General features: G+C 50.5%; 1 protein-coding gene and 1 non-coding gene across 3 annotated transcripts; both read left to right on the forward strand.

Annotated features, from left to right (window-relative positions):
* The first annotated feature begins 12,110 nt into the window (after nt 1–12,110).
* Nucleotides 12,111–12,228, forward strand: LOC120965519 (U5 spliceosomal RNA). The gene has a single exon (XR_005758565.1). It is a non-coding gene; the product is annotated as a U5 spliceosomal RNA (small nuclear RNA).
* A 7,919-nt stretch (nt 12,229–20,147) lies between these two features.
* Nucleotides 20,148–21,951, forward strand: LOC109751070 (uncharacterized). Of its 2 annotated transcripts, none has more exons than XM_020309978.4 (3): nt 20,148–20,400; nt 20,802–20,883; nt 20,975–21,951. In XM_020309978.4, the coding sequence occupies exons 2-3, from the start codon at nt 20,802–20,804 to the stop codon at nt 21,592–21,594; spliced, it is 702 nt and encodes a 233-aa protein (XP_020165567.1). In that variant the 5' UTR covers nt 20,148–20,400; the 3' UTR covers nt 21,595–21,951. The 2 variants fall into 2 exon arrangements, with proteins under 2 accessions (XP_020165567.1, XP_040246829.1); XM_040390895.3 differs by having other exon boundaries at nt 20,174–20,400; nt 20,797–20,883.
* The last annotated feature ends 2,652 nt before the right edge of the window (nt 21,952–24,603 follow it).

Raw genomic sequence — 24,603 nt, forward strand, 5'->3', positions numbered from 1 at the left:
GGCAAAGAGTGTGGCATTACCAATCAGGTGCTCCCAGGATGAGATGAGCTCCATTTACAACCTTCTGGGATGTGCAAGTGAAAACTTCCCATGCAAGTACCTAGGTCTACACCTCACAATTAGGAAGAAAACGACGACAAAACTTCCATGCCTTGTCGATCAACTTGCCGACAGTTTACCAAACTGGAGGGCAGCTATGCTTCCCAAGAGTAGCCGCCTATTTCTGATTACATTGGTGCTATGTGCAATTCCAATCCATTCGATGCTAGCGCTGGACCTTCCACCAAAAACTTTGGATGCGATGAGCAAGAACGGTCACGGGTTTCTATGGTGTGGAAATAATGAGGCCAATGGAGGAAATCACACCGTCGTTTGGGACTTGGTGTGCAGGCCCAAATGGGCAGGGGGTTTGGGCATCCCCAACCTAGGATGGCTAAATAAGGCCCTTCCAGCAAGACGGCCTTGTCTGAGGCAGACGGACAGTTCTAGACCTTGGTCCGAATTTGGCATCGATGTGCTTGAGGAGTCCATGGAAATCTTCCATGCGGCAGTGAGACCCACCATGGGGAACGACTGAGAAACCCTGTTTTGGGAAGATAGGTGGCTGCATGGCCTACGGATTTGCGAGATAGCTCCGCTGATTTATGACAAAGTTTCAAGAAGAATTAGATCATCAAGGAAAGTGTGTGAGACCGTGGCAAACATCACATGGGTTGGGGATATTGGTCCAGACCTGAACGCTGCAGAGTTGCAACAATTTTTGGATTCTGGCCGAGAGTGGAGGTTGTGCATCTAATAGAAGGTGTGGAGGATGCGATCCGGTGGTCTTGGGAGAAGAACGGCCTCTTCTCGGTGTGCGCTCCTTACGCTGTGAAATTTGTGGCTCTGCAGCTCTCCCCTACAGCCTCGTTTACTTGGCAGTCCAAGGCACCGCTCCAGTGTCACTTCTTTAGTTGGCTAGCGCTTAAAAATCATTGCTGGACATCCGATCGTTTGGCTATACATGACCTCCCTCACCAAGAATCATGCCCGTTCTGTGATCAAGCCAACGGGACAATAAACCACCTGATGATGGACTACGTGTTCACTAAGTGTAGTATCGGATTGGCATGGCTAACTACAATCCAGGGTTTGTGCTAAGAGATGGGGCGTCCCTGGAGGAATGTTGCATACAGCAGGACAGGCAAGTTGAGCATCGAAGGAACATCCAGGCACTATGCCTACTAGGTATGAGGGAGTTGTGGAAACATCAAAACGACATTGTTTTCAATGACGTGCAACCGGCTACAGTTACAGTGCTACATCGAGTGGATGAAAAAGGGAGGATCTGGAGAAAAGCTAGTATACTCAAAGGCGATCTAGATGGCTTCTTTGTGGGTTTAGCAGTGTGAGTAGTGCATGAGTAGTTAACCTAAGTGTCTAGGTTGAGGTGTGGACATGGGCGACGGTGCCCATGCAACTAATTATGTAATACCACGAAGTTTTGGGGTTCCCTCCCCCTCCTTTAATGAATGATTAACACACTCATGCATATTCGAGAAAAAAACTACATGCACTCGCAAATACCAACACAAAAACCCATTGTTAGGCCGTCATTGATTCTTGACTCCAGGAATACATACCTCGCGGGAGGCTGACGCAGCACCAAAGTGATCGCTGATACATCCGCGCGCCAACGCATGGTAGATCGATGATGCAAGAGCATCCGACCGCAATCTCTCACGCGTCTTTGCACGATACAAAGGGCAAAAGCAACAACAATCAGCAGTAGAAGGAAAACAAAAGCCCTTTATAGCCAGACTCGTGATCGTCGCACATGTCGGCGGGCTCGCAACCGCATACCATGCAAGGCCAGTGCCAGACTAGCCAGAATGCCGGATTAGTCGATCGTCGCATAAGGGCATCTTCAACGCCGCGCCGCAAATCAGACGCACTATCCGTGGACGCATCCGGACGTGTATGTAGACATTAATACGGGAATCGACCATCCAACGTTGTCCACCAAACATTTATATATGTTTTTTTTCTTGTATACCCAGAGCATCAAAATGTAGCACTGGCACAATTTGTTCATAAATAACATCTTTCCGGAAGAAGATGCCATCCCCAAGAGACATCATTAAGAGGATCACAGATTCCATAGAAGTTTGGAGGCTAACTGGCACCAAATGTATCAAGAGCCCCTTCGAGAATCCGCCATGAGAGATAGGGCATATACTGTTGAAGGCTAGCCGGTTTTGTGGGAAGCCTCCTGATCCTAGGATCCTCACCACCTTGTATTTTTCCGTTGCTTCCTGCTAATGATCTAGAAATGTCAAGAATTGCTGAATATTTCAAGAAAAAACATGCGAACATTCTAGTACAACAATAGTTCAAATATAATAAATATTACATTCAGAATAACCGGATGTCCAATAAGTTTTTGAAATTCGTCGATAGAAATTCAACGTTAATCGAGTCAAACAATGCATCAGTTGTTGGAAATATGCCCTAGAGGCAATACTAAATTGGTTATTATTATATTTCCTTGTTCATGATAATCGTTTATTATCCATGCTAGAATTGTATTGATAGGAAACTCAGATACATGTGTGGATACATAGACAACACCATGTCCCTAGTAAGCCTCTAGTTGACTAGCTCGTTGATCAATAGATGGTTACGGTTTCCTGACCATGGACATTGGATGTCGTTGATAACGGGATCACATCATTAGGAGAATGATGTGATGGACAAGACCCAATCCTAAGCCTAGCACAAGATCGTGTAGTTCGTTTGCTAAGAGCTTTTCTAATGTCAAGTATCATTTCCTTAGACCATGAGATTGTGCAACTCCCGGATACCGTAGGAATGCTTTGGGTGTACCAAACGTCACAACGTAACTGGGTGGCTATAAAGGTGCACTACAGGTATCTCCGAAAGTGTCTGTTGGGTTGGCACGAATCGAGACTGGGATTTGTCACTCCGCGTAAACGGAGAGGTATCTCTGGGCCCACTCGGTAGGACATCATCATAATGTGCACAATGTGACCAAGGAGTTGATCACGGGATGATGTGAGTTACGGAACGAGTAAAGAGACTTGCCGGTAACGAGATTGAACAAGGTATCGGGATACCGACGATCGAATCTCGGGCAAGTAACATACCGATCGACAAAGGGAATTGTATACGGGATTGATTGAATCCTCAACATCGTGGTTCATCCGATGAGATCATCGAGGAGCATGTGGGAGCCAACATGGGTATCCAGATCCCGTTGTTGGTTATTGACCGGAGAGTCGTCTCGGTCATGTCTGCCTGTCTCCCGAACCCGTAGGGTCTACACACTTAAGGTTCGGTGACGCTAGGGTTATAGAGATATTAGTATGCGGTAAACCGAAAGTTGTTCGGAGTCCCGGATGAGATCCCGGACGTCACGAGGAGTTCCGGAATGGTCCGGAGGTAAAGATTTATATATGGGAAGTCTTATTTTGGTCGCCGGAAAAGTTTCGCACTTTATCGGTATTGTACCGGGAGTGCCGAAAGGGGTCCGGGGGTCCACCAAGGGGGTCCACCAGCCCCGGGGGGCCACATGGGCTGTAGGGGGTGCGCCTTGGCCTATATGGGCCAAGGGCACCAGCCCCAAGAGGCCCATGCGCCAAGAGATAAGAAAAACGGAGAGTCCTAAAGGGGGAAGGCACCTCCGAGGTGCCTTGGGGAGGAAGGACTCCTCCCTGGCCGCACCCTTCCTTGGAGGAAGGGCCAAGGCTGCGCGCCCCCTCTCCCTTGGCCCTATATATAGTGGGGGGAGGGAGGGCAGCAATATCTAAGCCCCTGGCGCCTCCCTCTCCCTCCCGTGACACCTATCCCTCCCGTTAGTGCTTGGCGAAGCCCTACCGGGATCCCCGCTACTTCCACCACCACGCCATCGTGCTGCTGGATCTCCATCAACCTCTCCTCCCCCCTTGCTGGATCAAGAAGGAGGAGACGTCGCTGCTCCGTACGTGTGTTGAACACGGAGGTGCCGTCCGTTCGGCGCTAGGATCATCGGTGATTTGGATCACGACGAGTATGACTCCATCAACCCCGTTCACTTGAACGCTTCCGCTCGCGATCTACAAGGGTATGTAGATGCACTCCTTCCCTCTCGTTGCTAGTAAACTCCATAGATTGATCTTGGTGATGCATAGAAAATTTTGAATTTTTGCTACGTTCCCCAACATCAGTACCCACAAATGTTGGCCATCTAGATGTTGTGTCTCATGAGCTTCACCCAACAATGTGTGAACTTGAATGATATGACCTCCGTTCTTTGGTACAGCAAGGCAGCGCGTGCTGGCTATAGAACATAATAATTATCAAGTTGCATTATATAGTGAATGAATAAATTAACAAACATGTAGAGTAACAAGAAGCAAAACTTACGATTTTCATGATTGACACGCTTGGTGGCAACCTTCTCTCCAATTATGCAATCACACTGCAAAAACTCCCGGGTGGAGTTTGAGATGGTATACCACCGGCGGGTTAGCGACTTCACATTGTGATTATGGATCATTTGTAAGTTGTAAGGCGGGAAACACTCTTGCTCATGGAACCAGAATGCACATTTAGCCAAAATACCCTCATGTCTACAAAGTCCGCACTTCTGGCCAACCATGCATCACACAACAACTCATACCCCCTTCTTGTATACCCCGCCATCGTGCTTGCTCCAAAGAAACTACAAAAACGTCAAAAAAGGCTCAATGGCATTTGGCCGAACACTTGTCGGACGTGATGCCTGGCATGTACCGTGTCGAAAGGGGGCGGAAGATACTTGGTTGCGGATGAATCCAGGGTAGACGACGACGTAGTCGAAGGCGGGCAAATGTTGGGGGCCGGTGGACATCCACAAGGCCTTTGCGGCGGCCGGCAAGGTACGGTGACGTCTTCGGGCTAGAAGAGTGCGGATACAGAGCAAGGGGAGGGGGAGAGACGGAGTGGGAGAAAACTGATCCGGCAGAGGGGATTTGAGTGGGTTGAGGGTGTGAGAGTCCTACGTAGTGCAGGTCCGTATTGTTGCAAACCTCCCTGAATTTGTGGCCGACTTGCACGAATTTAAACGCACTAACGCATCTCCGCTTGTGACAGCGTGTTGGATGACAAAGAACTTGATCGACGTTAAAATGCCCTAAACAATCAGCTGCGCATGCTCACAGAGTTGAAGGTCTTCAGTCCAACGACACAAATCCTCTAGCCGTCTACAAACTGCACTTGGATAAGATAATCTACGCGACTCTCGTACCTCTAGATTAGCTACCAATGCCACCAATGGTCTGTGCTTTTCGCTAAGCTGTCTGTTGATCTTTCGACTTTCTCCGTGGGCAGCGCGCGCGTGCACCGTGCTCACGTTGTCCTACGGTTCAGGATTGGACATCGTAGTTGTTAATCGATGGTGCTGCATGCTGGAATTTTGTCTATTTTGGGCCTAGCCCAATAGCAGTTTCAGAAATTCCTAATAAATCCTAGAGGCCCACGCAGCCCATTCGCGCAAGGTAAGAGGTGGAACAAAAGTTTAGTCCCACATTGCTAGTTTAGAGAGAGTTGGACCTCTTTATAAGGGAGGCTCTTTCTCCACATGTATGAGGATGAGAACAAGAGGGACATCCACACGCGCTCCTCCTCCGCCGCCCGCCATGCCACGCTCAACCGTGCTGATGGGCAACGGTTCAAGTGCTTCTGTTGATGGTGTTGGCACGAAAGCTTGTCTTTGAGTTAATCCCTAGTTTCACCACTGTTAAGGGATCTAAGTGTGTGTGCAAGCTAAGAAACCTCGTAAATCTCACACGACTACGGAAACGAGAAATCTTGCACCACTATAACTCATACATTCAGATCTATGTGAAATGAATGGTGTTTTGACAAAAGGTGGAAAGATATATTTCATGACGTTAATTGACGACTCCACTAGATACTGCCGTGTATATCTTATGAAATCTAAGGATGAGGTATCTTATGAAATCTAAGGATGAGGCTTTGAACTTTTTCAAGATCTATAAAGCTGAAGTGGAAAACCAACTTGATCGAAAAATCAAGAGGCTTAGGTCCGACCGTGGTGGAGAGTATTTTTCCAATGAATTTGATGCTTTTTATGCGGAACATGGTATAATCCGTGAGAGGACGCCTCCCTACTCACCTCAGTCAAATGGGGTGGCCGAAAGAAAGAACCGTACTCTAACTGATTTGGTTAACGCCATGTTAGACACATCGGGTCTCTCCAAGGCATGGTGGGGGGAGGCGATATTGACAGCATGTCATGTCCTAAACCGAGTCCCCACAAAGAACAAAGAGATAACTCCATTCGAGGAATGGGAGAAGAAAAGGTTAAAACTCTCTTATCTGCGAACATGGGGTTGTTTGGCGAAAGTCAATGTTCCAATTTCAAAGAAGCGGAAGCTTGGACCAAAGACTGTGGATTGTGTTTTTCTGGAATATGCTTTTCATAGCATTGGCTATGGATTCTTGGTTATAAAATCTGAGGTACCTGACATACATGTCGGTACGATCATGGAGTCGAATGATGCGACTTTCTTTGAAGATATCTTTCCCATGAAGGATATGGCTACCTCATCTAATCAGGAGATGCCTAGTTCATCGAATCAGGAACCAGTTACAATTACCGAACCTGCAATTTTGATGGAACACTTTGAAAGTCCTGTGGAGGAGAACAATGAAGTTCCTACTAGGAGCAAGAGACAGAGGACTGCAAAGTCCTTTGGTGATGATTTTCTTGTGTATCTCATAGATGACACTCCCAGTTCTATTTCAGAGGCCTATGCATCTGAAGATGCTGACTACTGGAAAGAAGCGGTTCGTAGCGAGATGGATTCCATCTTGGCGAATGAAACTTGGGAGATAACTGATCGTCCCTATGGGTGCAAACCTATAGGATGCAAATGGGTATTCAAGAAGAAGCTTAGGCCTGATGGTACTATTGAAAAGTACAAGGCTCGGCTCGTGGCTAAGGGTTATACCCAAAAGGAAGGTGAAGACTTTTTTGATACTTACTCACCTGTGGCTCGACTGACCACTATTCGAGTTCAACTTTCACTAGCTGCCTCACATGGTCTTCTCGTTCATCAAATGGATGTTAAGACTGCTTTCCTAAATGGAGAGTTAGACAAGGAAATTTATATGGAACAACCAGATGGGTTTGTAATAGATGGTCAGGAAGGGAAAGTGTGCAAGTTGCTGAAGTCTTTGTATGGACTCAAGCAAGCACCCAAACAGTGGCATGAGAAGTTTGAAAGAACTTTAATAGCTGCAGGCTTTGTTGTAAACGAAGCTGACAAATGTGTGTACTATCACCGTGGTGGGGGCGAGGGAGTTATCCTTTGCTTGTATGTTGATGACATACTGATTTTCGGAACAAATCTGAATGTTATTAAGGAGGTCAAGGACTTCCTATCTCGCTGTTTTGAGATGAAGGATTTAGGAGTGGCTGATGTCATTTTGAACATCAAGTTGTTGAGAGACGATGATGGTGGGATTACATTGCTTCAATCTCACTATGTGGAAAAGATCCTGAGTCGCTTTGGCTACAGTGACTGCAAGCCCTCTCCAACACCATATGATGCTAGTGTGTTGCTTCGAAAGAATCGAAGAATTGCTAGAGACCAATTGAAGTATTCTTAGATTATTGGCTCGCTTATGTACTTAGCCAGTGCTACAAGACCTGACATCTCTTTTGCTGTTAGCAAACTGAGTCGGTTTGTCTCAAAACCAGGAGATGTGCATTGGAAAGATCTAGAAAGAGTTTTGCGTTATTTGAAAGGCACTGCGAATTATGGAATTCACTACACCGGGCACCCAAAGGTGCTTGAAGGGTATAGTGACTCAAACTGGATCTCAGATGCTGATGAGATAAAGGCCACAAGCGGTTGTGTATTCACTCATGGAGGTGGCGCTGTTTCTTGGAAGTCTTGCAAGCAGACCATCTTAACGAGGTCAACAATGGAAGCAGAACTCACAGCACTAGATACAGCTATGGTCGAAGCAGATTGGCTTCGTCGGCTCTTGAATGACTTGCCGGTTGTTGAGAAACCTGTACCGGGTATCCTTATGAACTGCGACAATCAAACTATGATCACGAAAGTGAGCAGCTCAAAGGATAACATGAAGTCATCAAGACACGTTCAGAGAAGGTTAAAGTCTGTCAGGAAAATGAGAAACTCCGGAGTTATTGCATTGGATTATATCCAAACGTCTAAAAATCTGGCAGATCCTTTCACTAAGGGTCTATCACGTAGTGTGATAGATAATGCATCGAGGGAGATGGGTATGAGACTCACAATATGAGTTGTTCACAGTGGTAACCTAGTCTATGTGATCGGAGATCCCGTGAATTAGATGTGGAAGACAAGCTGTTGGTCAACTGAGAGGAGAGTATCCTTACTATTAACAATACCACTCCATGAAGATGCAATACTCTCCTAATCTGCATGGCAGGTTGATGTATATCTTAATGTGTTCTAAGTGGCTCATTGAAGCAGAGATGTCGTCCTGCAGAACATCTTTTGAAGAACGCACCTATATGAGTCTGATTGTTAAACGTCGCAATCTATGAGAGTAGGGTTCTCTCTAGTAAACTCATGAAAGGTCTCGGAGTATGACGCATAAGCTCCACCCGCGGGGAAGACCCGCGGTAGCCACGTATCGGTCAAGGCTTTATGTGAAGCTAGATTCGCAGAAAACTTGTAGTTTAAGGCCCAGTCCACTGTTCAAGTTGCTTACTAGTGTAGCATAGAGTTCTAGGTGAAAGTTCAACTTAACAGTCTCCACTGCAGTACCGGTATATAAAACAGTATTTTGGAACCAAAGGCAAATTTTGTGTGCCTCTGGGATCTGGTGGGGGATTGCTGGAATTTTGTCTATTTTGGGCCTAGCTGAATAGCAGTTTCAGAAATTCCTAATAAATCCTAGAGGCCCACGCAGCCCATTCGCGCAAGGCAAGAGGTGGAACAAAAGTTTAGTCCCACATTGCTAGTTTAGAGAGAGTTGGACCTCTTTATAAGGGGGGCTCTTTCTCCACATGTATGAGGATGAGAACAAGAGGGACATCCACGCACGCTCCTCCTTCGCCGCCCGCCTCGTCACGACGCGCCGCGCCGCGGGTTGCGGGAATGAGCCGAGCCGATGTCTAAGTATTTGCCACGCACGATGGGTATACGAAAGGTCACGCGGGAGCTGAAACATTTTTTGTAGTGGACACTGAATTCGAGCGGCGCGCCTCTTCGGCCGCTGCCTGTTCGCTTCGTCTCCCTCCGTTGCTTCACCTCCCGTCGCAGGCTGTTCGCGTCCCTCTCATGTGCCTATAAAAGGGAGGTCGCTCCTCCCAGAGAGACACACCAGAACAACGCCCTCTTGCCTCCAAGTTCCTGACCACTGAGCTACTGCTACGATCTTCCTCATCCCGGCTTGCGGCGTGCACCGCACGTCGGGACAGTAGGCCTCCGGAACCGCACCTTTTGAGTCCTGTACGGGAGAAGGGTGATAAGGTTTTTGGGGAGCGCTCCGCGCGACTACTGGCTTCTTCATCACGGACTCCGACGACTACTTCCCCGACGACGACTTCTTCCCCGACGTCGACTACCTCAGCAACGACATGGCTGGAGAGGATGTCGACCCCAAGTCCAGTGCTTCTGATGTTGCTGTCCCGTACGTGTTCTTGCTCTTTCTGTTAGATGTCCTGTCACAGTTCTTTGCTCTAGTTTCTGCCCTACATATGTTAGGTTCTACTTCATATATGCAACTTCATCTAGTGTCTGTTCTAGATGTGTTTAGTTCAAGTTCATATATGCAGATGCTATTTACCTTCTCTCTGTCAGAACGCATGACTTGTTTTATCTCTACTATATTAGTCATGCTTTATCTAGTATTTCTGTTAATAAAATCATTTGGTAAATTGCTCATATTTCCAACACTGCACACCTACTCCGAATCCCAGAAGGAGACGGCTACTTAAATTTGCATCCTGCAACCACCGCCGCTTTAAGAATCAAGAAAATCCTTCCTTTCATTGGCCGTAGCTGAATGGCAGCCAGTCGGTGACTAGGATTGGGAGCAAGTCGTATCGATTCCCTTGTCTGTGCCATGCTTTCCTTGAGTGGAAGGCGGTGGCGTCGTACGTACCTGCTCCGCTTTTGCATCAGTAGGCTGTTGGTTAATCGTTAATACGCAGCTATTGGCTATCAAGTGCTACCCCTAACTAGCACTGTAGAACCGCAACTTTCCAAGGCCTAAATTTTCTTCAGCCACCCGTTCGACGGTGGAGGCTGCTGGTTTGTAGTGCTTGATCAACGACCTCATGATAGCAAGTCAAATGTAGGCCCTGTTTGGTTGGGCTGTGTATTTTTGAAAGTAGCTGTGAAAAAGTAGCTGCGAAAATTCTGCTATGAGAAAGTTTTAGGCCATTTGGCAAATTAGTTGTATGAGTTGTGGCGGTAGAGATTAATATCCCAAATACCCCTAATAACATCATTATAGTTGGTTTAGAGCATTAATAAAAACCTAATTAAATAATTAGCCGACTCTTATATACACTTCTACAAACTGGTTGACATATAAATGATCATTTTAGAAAGGAAAAATAAAGATTTTTAATGTTTCTAAGGTTAACAATATGAAGCCTAACAAAACTATCTGCATGTGCGCATACGCCGTCTCGTCCAAGCTTGGCGTTGGAACTTGAACAAGATCAGAAGCTCGCAGGCTTCGCGTACGTTGCATGAGCTAGCACCACGTACTGCACCACTATGGACGAAGCCTGCCTCATCGCTTCCACGCGGACGGTGGCCGCGGTGACAACGGAAGATGGAGCTGCGTCGCACTACCACGTCTTCGGTCTCCTTCCTCGCTTCCACGCCGACGGCGGCCGCGGCGGCGACGGAAGACGGAGCTACGTCGCACCACCTCGTCCTCGGCTTCCTTCCTCGCTTTCACGCCGACGACAACAGCGGCGACGGATTACAACCTGGAGGTGTGTATCTGTGGCGAAGGGCGGCCGGAGTTGGGAAGCATGGCCGTAGTTGCGGCGGCTGGGCGGGCTTGCTAGCTCGATGGCTGCCCAGCCAATGAAAAGAAGAAAAGAAAACGAATCGGTATTCACTTACGAGTGGCAAAGGTGGGTAATTTCGTGTCAAATCTGGGGTTAAGCTGGGAAGGCTACGCAGCCGAATCCTGGAAAGCACCTCTCGGGCTGCTGCCACTCGTGCGTGCTTTTTCGGCTTGCTGCGATGGAATCGGCTGCGTTGGTTTTTTCACAGCTGGTCCGTTTGGCTACGATTCCGCTGCCACGCCGCGGAATCCGGTAATAAAATCCGAGCCAAACAGGGCCGTAATGCAACGCTAGCCTGCAACCATTTTACTATTCGTTTGTGATGGTTTTCTTCCTTTGTGTGTGTGCGCATTGAGTTTGTTAGGCAACTCGCCTCTAGGTCTTCACACGCACCTTATTGCAAGGGGTGGCAGGATTAAACAAGCCTAGACAATTCGCGAAAAAAAGAAACAAGTCTCGAACTAATAGTACAGCGAATTGCTAGGTAACACCATACTGGTTCCGCCGCAAAAAAGAAAAAGAAAAAAGAAACACCATACTGGTTCCTTTGCTCCCACTCTCACTCAAATAAAAGCATGTACCGCGCAGTTTCAGCAGGTCTCCGTCTACTATGTGTCAATGCACACACACGCCCATCTTCTCACGCTAACAAACTGAATATTTTGCTGTAGTTCAGAGGTCACAGCAATGCATTAGGCATTAGCGTCAGCAGCAAATAGAGGAGCGACGACCACCGACAGTGGCCGGGCAGGAAGTGGCAGCCTGCGACGCATGCACCTATACGGCGATATCCACGTTTTGCGGTTCCCTCGTGGACTGCCTACATCACATCAGAGAGGCAGACACAAGCTGGAGAGGATTCGAGCGGGCCCTTAGGCCCACGAATGAAAGTGGCCCGCTACATCAATGCTAGCCCGAACAGCCGAACAAGGAAGCACTGTCCCGTGATAATAGTCCCACATCGCCGGGGCAAGGAAGGGACTACCGCTGACTGGCTATATAATGGAGCTGTGTACAGCCAATCAAATCACGCAGCTGCGTCATGAGCACAAAGCGAACTATTCTTTCGCCTTTTACTAAAGAATACCGTGTGCACGTGACAATAAGCAGCATACACTAATTTTTGAAGGGTGCCTACTCCTTGAGTGGGTCCCAACAATAAAAATTAAATCTTAATAATCAATGCTATTTCCTACAATTTCTACTCCTTTACTTGATGTTTAGGGCCTCTTCTGTAAAGCAGGGATTTATGGATAGGGTTGTTTGATTCATAGGATTTGTCCAATTAGGTTGTTTGATTCATAGGAATACACCCATATGAATTTTCTCCCTTATGTTGTGAAATGACATAATCTTGTCGGCCGAGATGAGAGTCTTTACAGATTGTCTATTATACGTCACAAAGGAAAATGTCAAACTCAGAAAGCTAAATGTCAAACTAATTGCTTGACATTGGTCCACGCACCATCTCACGCCAATAGCTCATGGCGATTGTTACCAATCAACCGGCTGATAAGTGTGGTACATAAGCCTCCTCGTGAGCCGTCCGATCATTGTGATCTAGATGCAACACGGCTATCAGATCAGCTCAGTGGATGCCGCTGCTTCGTTCCCCATGTCTACAATTCTTAGATGCGTGAGCATGAAGGTGGCCCTCTTCGCAGCAGTACCACCGCTGCGTCAGTCATCACCGGCAGCAGCGTTGCCTTCTGGGCACCAATAGGCGCCGGTGTGCCGGCCGAATTGTTCGGCCGGTCGAGCCTCATTGGATGTGAGCCGCGCAGCGTTTGGATCCGGTAAAAAAAAAAAAAACAAAACGCCCCAACAGCTTCTTCCTCGCGTGGTCAGGCTAGATCCGCATCTCTCGCTCGGGGGAGCGCGGCGCGGCGCCTCCTACCCCCTTCGGCAGCCATCCTCGTCGCCGGGCCCTACCCCTCGCCGGCCTTCCTCATCGCCGGTCCCCGCCCTCGCCGGCGTCCTCGTCGCCGGTCCCCACCATCCCGGTCGTCCTCGTCGTCGCCTCGACCCATGCAACAGCTCTACCTGCGGCTGCAGCTCTCGACGGCGATGGTTGTAGCTCCGCCGCCGCCCTCGCCGTTGAGGCTGGCTGCAGGGGATTGCATCGACAACGGCCGCCAGTTAATCAGTGTCGTTTGAACAGATGTAGCAAAAAACTTCGCCGGTGGTAGCAAAAAACAACTACGGTTGCAGCAAAAAACGTCGTCGCCATCGTCGCGGGGTCGCAGCGGTCGTAGCAAAAACCTTCGGCGATAGTAACAAAAACCTATTATGGTTGCAGCAAATCGCCATTGCCGCCGTCGTGAGGTCGCAGCTCCGCCTTGATCGATGTAGCAAGAAACTTCGCCGATAGTAGCAAAATTTAACTACGGTTGCAGCTTTTCCTTGTTGTGCAGTGCCATTGAAGCTTTTCTGTATCTATGGTTGAAGCTTTTTTCAACAGTTGTTGAAGCTATTCTAGGTAACGGTTGCAACACTTGTAGCAAAAACGCGACGCTGGCTGTGTGTTGTAGCAAAACGTGACGCGGTTGTAGCAAAACGCTATGCCAGTTGTAGCAAAATGTTATGCCGGTTGAAGCATGTAGCAAAAACCGCGGCGTTAGATTTGCTAGGACCAGCGGCGCCCCATCCTCGCCGTCCAGCGTGTGCCCGTGGTTGCAGGCTTGCAGCTCTGGTGGCTGCGCCCTGATAGTTCCCATAGCTTCGCCGGCGGTGACTCGAAGCAGTAGTTGGGCGGAGGCCATGGCTGAGATCCGAAAGTTGCAGACGGCCATGGCCGTGGGAAGCTAGCGGGGAGCCGGGATACGAATTGGGGAGGAGGATAGGAGAGGGGCTCGCCGACCATGAAGGAGAGGCGGCATTGGGCGCCGTCGCACGCGAGCACTCGCCTGCCAGTGAGGGAGTTTCTGGAGGATGCGACCAGCGTGGGGCAGGTGTGAAGGGCAGGGCCGTGATGGGCTGGAGGTAGAAGAAAAGGAGGAAAAGTCGCGCGGGACCCACCGTGTGCATGTGTCTCGCGCGGCGTGGTTTGTTTCCGTGTCGCGTGAGCCAGCGTGGCGCGCGAGTTCGGCGGAAAGTTCGACCGGTGCACCGGATCGAAACGTTTCCCTTGCCTGCTTCATTGCAGCGTCGCCATCCTCACTGGACGCGCCGCTGGAAGCAACGTCCGCTACATTGCAGCGCCGCCGGGAGCAGTGACCGCTTCACTGCAGCGTCGTCGTCCTCGACTTGTCGCACTTCAGTGCAGCGTGGCCGGCGGCAGCGCTTGCTTCATGGCAGCGTCATCACCCCTGACTTGTGGTGTCGCCGGAAGCAGCGCCCGCTTCATGGCAGCGCCGCCGGTCTCGACTTGTCGCGTCGCCACGACACCAGTGACCACTTGAAGTTTCGAGCCGCGCCCTCTTGAAGCCGTACTGGCTGATAACGTGAGCGCGTGCGACCGGAGCTTTTTCAAATTTAGATATCCAAAGCTCAAGGTCTGATAAGGTGAGCGCGCGTGACACAAATATAAAACTTTCCAAGACAGCTTTCACTTGGCACACGCAAGGCCTATTTAACAGCAAAAAAATCAGCACGTCCTGACCGTCAACACGAAAGCTCACACCACGGCACACGTGGTCAGCCCGTCACCGATCCTCGCCTCCCGGAATATATATTTCGCGGGAGGCCGACGCGGCACGAAAGCGATCGCCGGATACGGCCGCGCGCCAACGCATCGCCGGCCGATGATCCAAGAGCTTCCGGCCGCATTCTCTGACGCGCCCGTGCACACGAAAGAGCGGAAGAGCGACAGCATTCCGCAGGAGAAAGAAAAACCGAAGCGCTTTACAGCCAGGCTCGCCGTCGTCACGCACGTCGGCCGCGCTCGCAACCGCACGCCACGCAAGGCCGGGTACGGGGTACCGGACCAGCCGGATCAGTTTGATCGCTGCATTGTCGATCGGCTGCGCAGCGCACGCACACAGAGAGAAGTAAGCCATGAAGCCAGGAAATTTTCTGGCCTCTAGAAACGGCACTTGGATTTGATCATCTATGCTTCTAATGTTTGTTTATCCGTCGAGTTTCTCCGTGGGCAGGGGCAGCGCGCGCGGGCGCCGTGCTCACGTCGACCTACCGGTGCAGGATTGGATGCCGTGTAGTTGTTAATCGATCGGGCGGGCTAGCTGCACCCACTCCAAATCCCAGAAGGAGACGGGCGGCTACTTACAACTGCGTCCTGCAACCACCGCCACTTTAAGAATCAATCAGGGAGAATTCTCCACTTTGTCATCATGTCCCATTCAACTCCATGCATCGGCAGCTGCCGATGAACCTGAATGGCAACCAGCCCGTGACTAGGATCAGGATCAGCTCTAGTACCTACTGTTAGTTTACTTCTCCAAAGTCCAATCGACTCCCCTGAGTGGAAGGCGGTGGCGTCCTAGTTGTACATACTTCCTCCGTTCCGAATTACTTGTCGCAGGTATGGATGTATCTAGATGTATTTTAGTTTTAGATACATCCATTTCTGGGACGAGTAATTTGGAACGGAGGGAGGACCTGCTTCGCTTTCCTGCATCCGAAGTAGGGTTAATCGTTAGTCTGCACCTATTAGCAGCATTTTTTCAGCTACTCCTGCCTAGCAGCACTGTAGTAGGGCCAGTACTTTCCAAGCTCGAAATTTCATCAGCCGCCCGTTGAACGGTGGAAGCTGGTTTGTACTTTTGTCACGTTCTAACTACCTCATGATAGCCTAGTCAATATATGGCACCGCTAGTCCGCACACGTCTTACTATTTCATTTGACATTGTTCTTATTTCTGTCCTTCCTCGTGTGTGTGTGGGCGCAATTATGTGCATGCACATTTTGAGTTACCTATTGCAGTTCGCCACGCAAACTCGCCTCTTTTAGTTCTTCAATCACACGCACCCTGTTACAATGGAGTCGCGGGATCAAACAGCCCTAAACAAGTCTCCAACTAACCTACTACGTACAACAAATTGTTTTCTTTTTTGAACTATATACACAACAAATTGCTAGAATCAAGACAAACGACTTTTACGAGATCAGCAAGCAAAGGTTGCCCCATGTCGAGTACACCATACTGCTTCCTTTGCTTCCAATACCATTCGAATGGACGCTCGTACGGCGGACTTTCGGCTGGTGGCGCACAAGTCTCCATCTACCATGTGTCAGTGCACACACAACATCTCACGCTAACAAACTGAATTCTTTACTCAGTCAAAAGGTGCACTCTACTGTACGTAGTACGTATTAGCGTTAGGAGCGAGTACAAGGACGACCACCGACACACTGGCCGGCCGGCCGGGCGGGCGGGCAGGAAGTGGCAGCCGACGCACGTTTTGGGGCGCTCGTGCAATGCCTGGCTCGCGCGCGGCGATCACGAGTGAGACGGGTTGATTTCCGGGGGCGACAGCGACCGGGTGAGTGAATTCACAAAGATGAGCAGAGGCAAATGGCGCATGGAGCCATGCACGGACGGGCCGGATGGGTCAGAGATGGGCGTAAGTAACGTAACAGGGCGCGGCAATCGCGGCACTGTGCGGCGAGGGACAGGGTTAGGTCACCGTGATTGGGATGGCGTGCGTCGCCAGCGAGGCCGGTGAGGGTGCGCCATCAGCCAGCCCGGCTGGCCGGCCAGCAGCGAACGGCAGCACTGCTGCAGCAGCAGCGTACAATGGCGTGGGGGAGAGGCCGACGAGCAACCGTGCCGTGCCGCGGGCTCCGCGCTCCGGAGTCTGGACAAAGGCGACCGGTCGCTGGGCCTTGGAATGTAGTGCTGGCTCTCGGTTGTTGTGGCCGCCTTTGCAACCACCGAGGACGAGCAGGATAGGACGGTGGCTGGCCGGCCGCCGGCCCCAGCCAGTGCTCCCCTGCCTTGCCTTGGCATGTGCGCCGTGCCGTGGCGTGCCGGTGGATCCTTTCCCTCCCCATGCTCCCGTCCGTTGCCGTTGCCGCGTTCGCCGTAACAAAAACCTCTTTTTTCTGGATCAGGCCAGATGCTCCGCCGAAAGATCCGGGTAGTCCGTCCACCGGCCTTTCGGATAGGTGTGGCGCGGGGCGGGAAAGCCACCGGACGAAAGGAAGGAAAGAAAGGCAGAGGATCTCTTTCTTCGAAGGCGATGCGATGCTAGTAGTGGCGATCGATCCTGGCTTTTTTACGTGCCAAGGAAATTCCCTTGCCGACGTCTTCACTTTGCTACAAACTTCGATACCTTTGTGTCCGCGCCAAGGGTGGAAAGGTCAACACCAAACTCACCACCTCCCAACGCCTCGATCAATGACTACGATCAGTTGCAATCAAGGCTTTAAGGATGTATCAAATGTCGTACCTACACTAGTACTATGGTGTTATTTGAATCGCTAGTTGGAGTAGTGATTGCATGTGCCGGACTCATATTCTCATGGACCGCTAGCTCGATCGGCATTGCCGGGGTCCCGTGCCCGCACACCAATGGAGTAGTGCTACACGCCACAACACCGTTCTCTTTGCTTATCGTGAAGGATCGGAGAACGTGCTAGGGCACGAGGTGTGTGTGGGCATGGCACGGGACACGCACGGGTGGACCCGGCTACCCGTCCGTGCAAACGGTGCAAGGAACCCAAAGTGGCCGACTCTGCCACTGCAGAATGTTCTCAACTGGCCATAGCAATTTTTTTTGAGAGAAATTTCCAATCTATTCATCAATCATGGCAGTACAGAGAACATAAGAGGTAATAAAAATTACAACTAGGTCTATGGACCACCTAGCGACGATTACAAGCACTGGAGCGAGCCGAAGGCGCGCCGCCGTCATCGCCCCTCCATCACCAGAGTCGGGCAAACCTTGTTGTAGTAGACAGTCGGGAACTCGTCGTGCAAAGGCCCCAAAAGACCAACACACCAGAGCAGCAACCATCGCCGATGAAGAGAGTTGTAGATTGGAAAGATCAAACCTGGAACCACACGAACGAAGACGGACAAAAACTGGATCCAAAGAGATCCACCGAAGACCAGCACCGGTCGAATTCTATGAGATCCGACGGAGACACACCTCCACACATCCTCCAACAACGCTATTCGCACCATCGGGACGGAGATAGGACGTGGGAGACATTATTGCTACGGAGGGAGATCGCCGCCGCCACACAGCCCCAACCAAGACGTTCAACCTAGCAAAAACGAGAACGGGGTCCCTCCCAACGGCGGGGGGCCGAGATCCTCCGCACCTCCATAGGCCAAAGGCCATCGGAGGCGGGGCGGATCCGCGGCGGCGCCGAAGGGAGGAGGAAGGGGACGTTTCTTGTGGAGGAGGAAAGGCTCCTGAATACTTAACTGGACATAGCAATTTATACACAAACTATTCAAAAAAGGACACGACATTCTGTTAATTAATGGCATGGCAAATTTTATTGGGCGACATGGCATTTTTGACATTGTTTTTACCATGGTAGTTTCTACATGATTGGTTCCAAAAACATGACAATTTTGGAACCTAGCAGCATGGCAATTTGTATCAATATGTCTCCTTGTGTTTTGTCGTTGCCATGGCAAAAAAACATAGTTTCTTGCCATGATAGCTCAATAATTGTTGTGACGAAAACTTTTGAATGGCTAAGTGTACATATTTCTAATTATTAAGAGCATGGTATTTCTACTTTTAAGAGCAAACATTTTTACTATTAAGAGCACAACATTTTTATATAAAGACCAGGGCATTTCTACTATTAATAGCATGGCATTTCTACTATTGAGAGCATGGCATTTTTAGTTTTAGGAGCATGAAATTTCTACTATTAAGAGTATGCCATTTTTTGTTAAGAGCATGGCATTTTTATTATTGAGAGCATGACACTTTTATTCTTAAGATCATGGCTTTTCTACTATTAAGAGCATGTCATTTTTGTTTACTATAAGATCATGCAAACTTTACAATTTTCAGGTATTGATCAGGTGGCATATTTACTTCTTTTTTTTGTTTTCTTTTCATCATGGTATATTCTAAGACATGGCATTTTTACTCGTCCCCATTATATGTGGATGGTCACATGGAGTTTTTCAAAGTTTTTTTTTCTTTTTTAATGATGCGGCAGTGGGATGGCAGTGTCCAGGTTTTTCTTCTAAATTTAGCATGTGTGATTCTTCTTTTTTGTAATTTATGAGTTTTTCGAGGTGTACAACACCTGATCAATTCTAAACATGACTGCATTTTTATTTATTGCACATCTTTGCATTTTTTAGACAAGGTAGAAAATACTAGATTTCAAGATTTGCAGTACGTGACAGAAAAAATGGGCTTGTTCTTTCGAGCAGTTTTAATATGGTCCCTCTTATCTCATCTTTTCATATGAGAGGTAAGAATATATGATAGATTTAAGCAGTTGATTTCATTAATTAATGACCTGATTAACTTTTACCTTCTTACCTCACATGAAAGAGAAGGTCAGAGGGACCATGTTAAAATTTGCCTTTTTCTTAGCCTTACGTGGATGGGGGGAGGGGTTCGCTGGGAGAGTTCCTCTGGCGAACGTTTTCGTTCACTCCCTCCTCCCTCCCAGGGAACGAGTCATCCTCTGGGTTCCTCCCCAGTTGCCGTCGCCAAGATATTGCGGTCCTCATCTTTTTGTGAATATTAACATCTGATTAGCACCAGGCAACCATTGACAAGCCCCTTACCGGGCAGGCTAGTTTGGTCATCTCTTTTCGGTCCATTTCTTGTCTGAGCTCAGATCATGTCATCATGACAGCAAAAGATGACCACCCAGAGTTAAGCACCACTGTAATTCGACCCCTCCCACAGTCACCGGATCGGTCGGGTGGCACCATGGGCTCTGGCTCGTAGGCGCGCGAATGCCAGCGCGCCACTTGCCTTTCTCACCGCGCGAGAATACTACAAACTGATCGCTCAGTGTCACATCCAGCCTGCTCTACCACCACCAGTAGATTTACTGTGCATCGTGAAAAATGCAGGGAGCTTTCTGTGCGGTGATCATCCTCGGGGAGAACGCCGACTAACAGCGACGACAGCGACGGCCTCCCCCGGGTGTGGTCGACGGTGCGAGCCAACAAGGCCAAGCGTTGGGCGGGCCGTGTGGTGTGTGCCGCTGCCTTTCCAGCTTCTAGCTTCTTCTGCCCGGCTTCTTCTTCTTCCCACCGGCAAGTCTCCTCCCCTCCGGATGAGCCAGGTGACGGACGCATATATAGCCGCGTATTCATCCACACCGCCTGCCCCTCCCCCTCCCACATCCAATTCCCACTCCACCTCCGCTCCTTCTCGGCCCTTCCTCGGCCCCTCGCATTGCAGGGAGGAGGAGACTCAATCAAGGTGATGCACATCGTTGTCTCTCCCTCTCTCGCAATCAGAAACATGCATTTGATTTAGGACTACGTGTGGATGATTAGTTGATTTGATTGTGCCATGCCGAACCTTCTTGATGGCGGAAGCGTGTGCTTTCACCAATTAATTCCGTTTCTTTTTGGAGTGTGTTCTACGCTTCGAACTACCCTTTCTTCCTATCAATTATTTCCCTCTTTTGTGCCTAGCGAATAGCGTGAACCGGTTGCAATCAGCAGTTGGTTTGGTCGATCGATCTCCTCTTTGCTCTGTTCGCGTAAAATTGATGCGCCTCTGTTTCATTTTCTAACTCTGTTCTGCCAAGGAAGAGACTATAAGGTGGGAAATTTCGGCTAGAATTCTGACTAGGGAGGTGTGTGTCTGAAGTGCAGATGCCGACCATCATCATCAAGGTGGACCTGGATTGCGCCCGCTGCCACCGCAAGATCGAGAGGGTGCTCGACAGGATCAGAGGTACGTGCTTGCTCGCGCGTCCTCTTTCCTCCGATCAGAAGCTGTTCGTGTCAGCGTTAGTTTTGAGCTTGATCGTGTTCTTGGCGTGCAGAGAAGGGCGAGTTCGTGATCGACGACATCGAGTACGATGAGAAGAACAACAAGGTGATCGTGAAGGGCCCCTTCGACGCGGACAAGCTCTCCGACAAGCTCTGCTGCAAGGCCTGCAAGATCATCAAGGAGATCGAGATCGTGGAGCCGCCGCCGCCGCCGCCGCCGGAGGAGCCCAAGAAGGAGGTGCCCGCGCCCCCGCCGCCGGAGCCGGAGGTCGTGGTGCCGCCGCCGCCAGCGGTCGTCGAGGAGCCCAAGTGCCCCGAGCCGGCACCGGAGCCGCCCAAGGAGGAGCCGCCAAAGGAGGAGCCGCCGAAGGAGGAGCCGCCCAAGAAGGAGGAGCCCGCGCCCCCACCGCCCAAGATCGTGGAGGTGCCGTACCCGTGGCCGTACCCCTACCCGTACCCGGCGTGGCCGTCGGACTGCTGCTGCTGCCACGGCCACGGCGGCTGCTCCTGCAAGGAAGAGCCGGCGCCGGCCCCCGCGCCCGCACCCCCGCCGCCCCAGTTCAACATCTACCCGCAGTACCCGCCGTACCCGCAGCAGCCGGCGTACCCGCCGTGCGGCGGCTACAAGATCGTGTGCGAGGAGGACCCCTCCTACGCCTGCGCCATCATGTGATCGATCGATCAATCAGTACGTCGTACAGTACTCCGTTCCCACCACCTCCGTCCCGCTGCTACGCTGCCGCCATTAATCCGGCCGTCCCGTATAAGCACCGTACAGATACGATGATAAACTCTTCGCGTACATATACACGCGCCACATATACACCTACTCTCTACTCCCTCGCTGTTTATTTCCCCTGTGATTAGTAGAAGCCAGAATAAAATACATACCCAGATGCATTCATGTGGTACTTCGTATACTACTACTACTAGTAGAAACTAAGGAGGATCCGAGATCGGTCATCGGTGTGTCTGTCGTCTCATTGTCAGCGCCCCACTTTTATCAAATTATTAGTATGTGCTGCTGTGACATCTTCTCACTTTAAATTATGAATTCATGTATGTTGCACTCTGATCTGATGGAGTTGTGCTGGGGTTCATTATCCTCAGCAGCTTTACTTTGTTGCGATGCCTCCGTCTGTGCCCCCAGGAGGGAGAGTGATTATGCAGCCATGCTTTCTCGTGTATTATTTATTGTTGTGTACATGTAAAGATGGGGCGAAAAGACACGGTTGATGGGTACGGACGGGATTGCGTCGAGGAGCGTCATCAGGAGGAGGTGATTAGGCGCGCACGTAATGCTGAGGCGATCTCTGATCGGGACGGGAGGTGGATGATGTGTCGCCCGCGTGGCCTCAGACGGTGGTGGGTGACATGAGGGTGCATGAACATGTGGAGGCCAAGCAAACCACGTGCGACGTGTGGTTGGCTGTGTCGAATTCACACGGAAACAGAGGCCATGCAAACACAAGCAGAGTATGTGTGTATCTTCGTTCAGCTAGTTCATTTCACGAGTTCACCGTTGGTTTGTTTCGTGAGGTGGAGAATCAGAGGTCGCATCCACGTCGTTCTTATGGTATGGCACCCTTTCTTCTTCCTTGCCCTCGAATTGCCGGGAACGGAGACGGAGGACCCACGGCCATTTCCGGCTACAGCCTGAGAGGTGAAAGGAAAGGAGGAGGCGTTCGGCGGTTGCGGGTGGGGTTGGTCCTAGGCTCGTACCTCGTAGTGGGCGGTGGGTTAGACTGTCCACGGCGACGTCGCCGTCGCCTGTATCTCCTCTCGGGGTCGGGGGTCCTGTCCTCCTCAGCCCTGCCTCGACTGTGCCTACCGGAGGACGGAACGGAACGGGACGAGAGAGTGGGCGGAGATATGCAGGATCCCCATGGCTTTCTCTGCCGTGCCCGGCCCCCAGCGGAGTCGACGCCGATCGGGACGGGCCACCGGCACCGGCACTACCCCGCCTCTTTTGTGCGGATCCTGCGCCCGTGGGCCTTGGAATTGTTCTCTTGGGCCGTCTTGAGCCTCTCAGTTCTCACAAGACGGACGGGCGAATTCCACCTCTGCTGTTACGCTTGTCTCATCAAAAAAATAAAAATAAAAACCTCTGCTGTTATGCAGTGCTTCATCCTCGATGCGATCAGCTCACTCGTGCCCCAGACTAGTATTTTCTCCGTGATGCTCTAACCTCCAACCTTGTCACCTTGAACCATCACACAGCAACGGTCGCGCATGAATCCTGCAGAAATCATGGGAGTTATTACAGAGACCCACTACCCAATCGACCCAAACCAGACAGCGTATAGTTGTCACCTCTGACTCTGATTGCGCGAGGCGTCTTGCCCTTTTTGCGCTTGACCAGATGACAGTGCGAGTTTAGTACTCCCCCACGTTACGTACCCCAGCCGATGTGATCTGTTATCGCGAGGCCGGCCGTTGAGACGTCGTGTCAGATGGCCCCAAAGGCCGAAACGCTTACGTGCGGAGCACTGTGGCTTCCCCTATATGGTCCAGTGCAGTACCCCCCGCCAAGTCGCAAATCCTATCGTGATTCTCGTCTTGTAGCTTGATCAGCTGAGCTCCCCGTCTTGGCAACCTGTGCCATCAGGGGGCCACGTACACTGTCGGTGTTCAACTGGATAAGCCAGGACAGGACAATGCACATTAGTGCGGTCGAGCTCCACCCAACGAAGAGAAATTACCGTCCGGTGGCGTCAGATGAGCAGTTGTAGGCTGGAGCAGGTGTTCTGTAGTCTGTACCATTGGCTGCTCTCCGCGAGAAGTGCTCCTGACGACACACACGAGATGTTCCACCAGACAGTACCACCAACGCTATCAGCCTATCGCTGGGTCTATCTCACCACAAAAACGTACATACATTTTTTCAAAAGGCAAGCGTCATGGCATGTTAGTGCAAACTTCACAAAATTACATCATTCAGTACATGCGTTAGTAGAAAGCTAGGTGGATCATCATCCCACCAGTACATTGCTTTGGTCTTTTTTTTTTTTGAAATTTTCACCGGGGGAGGAGGGGGCCCCCTCAACCACCTGAATATATTCCATCGAATTTGCCTAGAAGTCTCGCAGCTCCATACAAGATAGGTTCAAGTGAACCAGAATACACAGGGGAAACAAGAGGAGACACAACCAAAAAAAACACACACACACGCATGCACGCACGCACACATCCAGCCGAACCTCCGGAAGACCCGCCAAGGAAAGGGCACAGAAGAAGGCCTTTCGAAGATCCGAAGCCGGACGCACCAACATCACCGACCGCCATTTCAAATATCATCAGCACAACCAGCAAGGAGGAGGAGCTCAACTTACACCTTCATCCGACCAAGCAAGGAGAAGAGCCTTGAACGTTGGCCGGCTGGTTGCCACCCAACAGCACCCCGCAGAGGTAGAGGTGCCATATGGGAACGGGGTGATCCATTGAGTAGGATAACGACCCCGCTAACCCGACTTCGGATGAAAATCAGACCCATTCCGGTGCATGGCTGAGCCATGATCTCGCAGACAGAGCACCACCTCCTCACCAACAAGGCACACACCACCGTCGACCCCAAATTGGCCGCACCACCACCACCATCGAACCCACAGCGAGCAGCCCCCACATAGACGAACCGAGCCAAACCTAGATGATGCCTTCAAGAAGCGATGCGACACAAAATGCG

This window comes from Aegilops tauschii, chromosome 5 (genome assembly GCF_002575655.3).
Source record: "Aegilops tauschii subsp. strangulata cultivar AL8/78 chromosome 5, Aet v6.0, whole genome shotgun sequence".
Taxonomy (NCBI): Eukaryota; Viridiplantae; Streptophyta; class Magnoliopsida; order Poales; family Poaceae; genus Aegilops; species Aegilops tauschii.

Bases quoted from the DNA above. Each gene is read 5' to 3' on its own strand.
- LOC109751070 (XM_020309978.4), top strand. From the start codon at position 20,802: ATGCCGACCATCATCATCAAGGTGGACCTGGATTGCGCCCGCTGCCAC. The intron at 20,884-20,974 runs GTACGTGCTTGC...CTTGGCGTGCAG, and splicing joins GGTGCTCGACAGGATCAGAG to AGAAGGGCGAGTTCGTGATC.